The sequence below is a fragment of the Coptis chinensis genome, chromosome 4 (genome assembly GCF_015680905.1).
Source record: "Coptis chinensis isolate HL-2020 chromosome 4, ASM1568090v1, whole genome shotgun sequence".
In the NCBI taxonomy this organism is placed as follows: Eukaryota; Viridiplantae; Streptophyta; class Magnoliopsida; order Ranunculales; family Ranunculaceae; genus Coptis; species Coptis chinensis.
Window position 1 is genome coordinate 15,929,242 of NC_141459.1, and position 5,210 is coordinate 15,934,451.

General features: G+C 36.7%; 1 protein-coding gene across 1 annotated transcript; it reads right to left on the bottom strand.

Annotated features, from left to right (window-relative positions):
• Positions 1 to 1,429: 1,429 nt before the first annotated feature.
• On the bottom strand, positions 1,430 to 1,807 carry LOC147502169 (uncharacterized). Its single transcript, XM_086604458.1, has one exon. The coding sequence runs from the start codon at positions 1,805 to 1,807 to the stop codon at positions 1,430 to 1,432; it is 378 nt and encodes a 125-aa protein (XP_086460584.1).
• Positions 1,808 to 5,210: the final 3,403 nt, after the last annotated feature.

Sequence of the window (5,210 nt, forward strand, 5' to 3'; positions counted from 1 at the left end):
TTAAACTAATTTAACTAAGCAATTAAAAGGTGAATTTAATGAATTGGGAGAATATAGAGGAGGGAAATTCCACCATGCAATTCGATTGGCTATTAGTTAGTCATCGAATCGAATATTGATCCCTAGTGAATACCAAGTCCTCTCGAATCAAGGTTCCACTATCATGAGAGTTTAGCTCCACCACAAATCTCTTTGATGGTGGCTCTAAACTCTAGTTCATCATTATGAGGTTTATCTTTAAACACTCATAATAATGAACTTGAAATTCTATTCTAAATAACAACTATTCTAACAAGCAATCATCCTCACATGGCTTCTTTAACCTCCTCTAATAGAGTTTTTAGCCTAGTTTCATTGGATGAACAATATCAAAACAATAAGAAGAAGATATTAAATTAAAGAGACAAGAATTGAATATTAAACTCATGGTTTTTATTGAAAGATTTAATAGAGGCTACAAACTAAATTATTTTAACCTAAACTAAACTACAAAAGGAGAGAGAGAGAACCCTAAATTATTCTAAACTAAAGAGAGAGTAGCCAATCTTTGTTTTAGCATTAACCTTCTTTATATAGGAGAGGGTTAAGTTACAATTTTGTGCATGGGCTTTTAGGCTAGGTTATGGACCCATAAATCAAGTCTATAATCCAATTGGGTAAATCCAAGATTTCCAATTCTGATCGTATTACTGTAATACGCAATTTCACTAACTTATACTACTCTGATTGAGTCAAGGCCTATACCATTAGAAAGATCTTTCTGAGCTGGTCATTTTGATATAAAATGGGCCTAATTCCGAGGCCTTAGTCCAAAGATATGACCTTTTGAAGTTCTATTGACTTTTCTTCAGCTTTCTAATCCGTTTTGACTTTCACTTAACAGCTTTGACTTGGGCTTTTTAAGGTTTTTTTTTCTCCATGAAACTTGGGCTTTCTTCATAGAAGTTTCATAGCAATCACTTTAGCTCCTTTTAGCGCCTACTTAGTAACGAATTGACATTTATTCAACTCTGAAGCCTAAAATATACAAAAACACGATAACAGTACTAACTCTTACTTATTAATCACATAATTGTTCTAAAGCAATATTGTTAAAGGGGGGGGGGGGGTTAAAACTACAGTTTTGGGCTCTTATCCGCGTTCTGCACCTAGTTGACCCTAGAAATATAGGTCTTCAACTAGCGAGAAGTGTTAAGGCTATGTAGCATGTGGGCTATGTAGCCCTGAGCTCAAGTGAGCATTTTGTGGAGGAGAACGTTTAAGCTTTGGAGAGCATTTTAGTTCTTAGATTTGACAACATTGGGATACTGCAGTTCCTTAATGCTGAATAAAACTATATGGATAATGCTAAGAGAAAGAATTCATGGAAATGGAATTTTTATTGATAAAATTTCTTTAACAAGAAAGTATTCCAAGGACGTGGAAGTGCCTATCCATCTTGGGTTTTGATCCAATATGCTCCATTGCCAACGACTCGTTCCACTATATAAGGACCTTCCCAAGTCGGTGCCAATTTTGAGTCATCCTTAGTCTTTTTCAAGACTAGGTCGCCTGGTTGGAAACTGCAAGGATTTACTCGCTTGTTGTATGTCTTTCTCAGAGTTTGTTGGTAGGATGCCACTCGAATGGCTGCTAGGTCACGTTGTTCTTCAAGCAAATCGACTTCAGGAGCAAGAATGGAGTCGTTCTGTCCAAATTCGACGATCTCCGACCGAGTCGTTGTAATTGTCAGCTCGGTAGGGATGACAGCATCAGTACCATAGCATAGTGAGAATGGTGACTCGCCTATACTAGAACGAGCTGTCATTCTATAAGCACATAAGATGTTTTCTAGCTACATTGGTCACTGACTTTTGTTCTTTTCGATCTTCTTTTTCAAGTTTTCTAGAATTGCTTTGTTACTAGCTTCTGCTTGACCGTTGCTCTGAGTGTACTGGGGATTGGAGAATGCGTGAACGATCTTCTATTTTGCCAAAAATTCTTTGACTATTTTTCCTTTGAACTGAGAGCCATTGTCCATTACCAATGTGTGGGGGAGGCCAAATCTGGTAATGATGTTGGTCCAAATGAAGTTTCTGACATTAGACCCTTTGACATGAGCCAAGGGAATCGCTTCCACCCATTTGGTGAAGTAGTCTGTTGCAGCTAGGATGAACCGAAAGCTTGTGCTTTTCTATGGAAGGAATGGACCCATGATGTCCAAGCCCCACATGTGAAATGGCCAAGGGCTGGCAATGTTAATCAGTTCACGCGCTGGCTGAATGATGTTGTGGCCAAATGTTTGACACTTAATGCATTTGAGTACATATTTCTTGGCATCGATCTGCATTCGTGGCCAGAAGCATCCCTGTGAGATTGCTTTGTGGGAGAGAGAGCAGCCTCCTGCGTGGTTTCCGCATTTTCCCTCTTGGATTATGCAAAAATCGTCTGACCTTGTTCTGGGCTGATGCACCTCAGATGGGGTCCTCCGGCCGATTTTCTGAAAAGTTTGTCGTTGACCAGGTAGTAGCGATGATAATATGTAAATTGATAGTTTTACCTACGAATAAGTAACGAGACTCAAACGCAAGTAAAACTAAAACTGTTTTCAACTAAGGATTTATTAAAGTTTTCTACTCTCGATGCTATTGCAATAGAGTTGGAATAGAAGATTCGTTCCACTCCTAGTTCTTTAGAATTCAATGTTTTCTAAGATTATCGATCTATCCAAAGTTAATGAGAGTAATGTGGAAATTATACTACGATGGAAATTATACTAACAAGATAAGATAATTCAACAATAATACTCAATTGATCATATGATAAGGAATTAGGGGGGGATTGATTCCACCTTTACTCGACTTAATTAACTAGCGAAGATTCGTCGTGATCCAAATTTCAATGTTTTTGCATAACAAAATGGTATTTCTAATCCCTAATTATTCATGGCAATCTCTACCAAATAATAACTAGCATGTGAAGCAATCAAACCCATTCTCATGGTGAACTAATTACTTTCTAGAATTGAATAGATTATCACGATGATTTCTAAGCTAACAAAATCAAGTTTTTATCAAGGCTTCCTCAACCCCCTCTAATGGAGGTTTAGCCTTGAGTCATTAAACTATCATTTCTATACGAATTTAAGCAAGACATGATATAAAGATTGTAAATTTACTATCTTGATCTAATCAAGAATTCAAAACTAAACTAATAACTATGAAATGATTAATAACTAAATGGTCGAAATTAGATCTAATGAATAATAATCTAATGATTCCAAATGAACTAAAACAAGATTTAAAACTAATTTGGAACTATAATTATGATTTAACTAATTATCAAATGAAGACAACCTAATTTATGAATTTAAAACAACTAAAACTAAATAAGAATTTAGTCAAATAAACTAAATTGAGATGAAAACTAATACTTTATTATAAAACTAATAGTGATTCTAAATAATAATCTACTTTTGTTCTAACACTAATTAATTGAAAGGTAAAAACTAGATCTAAAACAAGCTATAGAAACTAATTAATGGAGTCTAAAACTAGATCTAAAATTCTTGGCTAATGGCTACCTAAAAACTAGAATCTTCAGAGCTCAGTCTTGTGTCTTGAAATGGAGGATACAAGATCCACTTTTTCGTGCATGGTCTGAGGAGCCATGTTTTAGGCCGACAAATCGAGCCCAAATCTCAATTTCTTCAGTTCACATAGGCCTTTTTAGTTATATCTGACTTCAACAGACCTTTCGTCCACTTTTTCTCCTCTGATTGGGTCAAGGCTCGGACCGCTGGAAATCTCTTTTCAAGCCGGTCGTTTTGATATAAGGTAGGCCTAATTCTGAGGTCTGAGTTCAAAGATACGGTCTTTGGAAGTTCTGCTGACTTTTGTGCGCTGTTTCTGCCCGCGTTGACTTTGACTTTTCAGCTTTGACCGGGATTTAAAAAGACTTTTTCTCCTTGAATCTTGGCCTTTAATCACAGAACTTCTTAGCAACAAACCCTTGCTCTTTTATCTCGCCAACGTGACACATTTCTGCACATAATTGACTCCAATGGCTAAAATACATAAAAGCACGTAATCAGCATTAACTCTTATTTATTACTTGCATAATTGGTTTAAAAGTATTATTCTTAAGGGGTTAAAACTACAATTTTGGGCTCTAATCATGCGACTTGACTGATACTGAACCTGTCTGCCTTTTGTGCGGTCTTCTGGTGATTTGCCGAGCTGGATGTAGTCTATAAGAGGTTGCATCCATGTTTGACTCATCTGAGATTCAGAGAGTAGGCATAGGTCGATAACTTCTAGGACGTGCTCATTTTGGTAAGCAGGTCGGTCGACTACCTCGATAAGTAGTTTCCTAGGGTCACAGTTCGGTATTTGGGTCGCGAGATAGGCCAAACTTTCAGCGTGGCGATTCTCGTCCCGTAGGAAATGTTGTATAGTGACTCTTTTGAAAAACGGTAATAACTGATCTACAACTTGAAGGTACTTAGAAAGGTTACCTTCATTGGTGGTATACTCATGAGCGACCTGGCGAACGATCAGTTGTGAATCACTAAAGACCTTGAGCTCTTGAACATCGAGCTTTAACGCCATACGGAGTCCCATAATTAGGGCTTCTGTCACACCCCAAATTTCGACAGAATTCGGAAAAACAATATTTGTTCCCGACTCTTCGATTTTCGAGGTGTGAGGTACTCTCAACTTCCAAAAAAACCTATAAACAGTTTAAACATGCGGATAATTAAAACCCAATAAAAATTTTAACTTAAACAAAAGTCCTCTTCATTACAAAAATTTACAAATAAGATTAGGTTATAAATCTCTTTTCAATAACTCTTTATTTAAATTTACAAACAAAAATACAAATAACATTGTCTCAACTGAAAATCTATATCACCTCAAGGGAAAACAAAACCTATCTTGAAATGCAACGCTAACGCTAACCACAAGCAGCAACCAACCTTCTTCAACACTAAACCTGTCGAGACTTATCAACTATGTTCATTTAATGAGCACACCTGATAAGCGAACATGTAAATCGGGTCAGCATTATAAACAATGCTGGTGTGAGTAGCTCTAAAATACAACATATACTTATATATATACATACACAATCCATAAGGCAGTTAGTTCCTCCACCGAGGCGCCTTAACTTCCAACAACTAATACGACATTCTTAACTACAATAAGTAAGGCAGGTAGTTCCTCCAATCG

Excerpts from the sequence above, each read along its gene's own strand:
- LOC147502169 (XM_086604458.1), bottom strand. The coding sequence starts at position 1,807 with ATGACAGCTCGTTCTAGTATAGGCGAGTCACCATTCTCACTATGCTAT.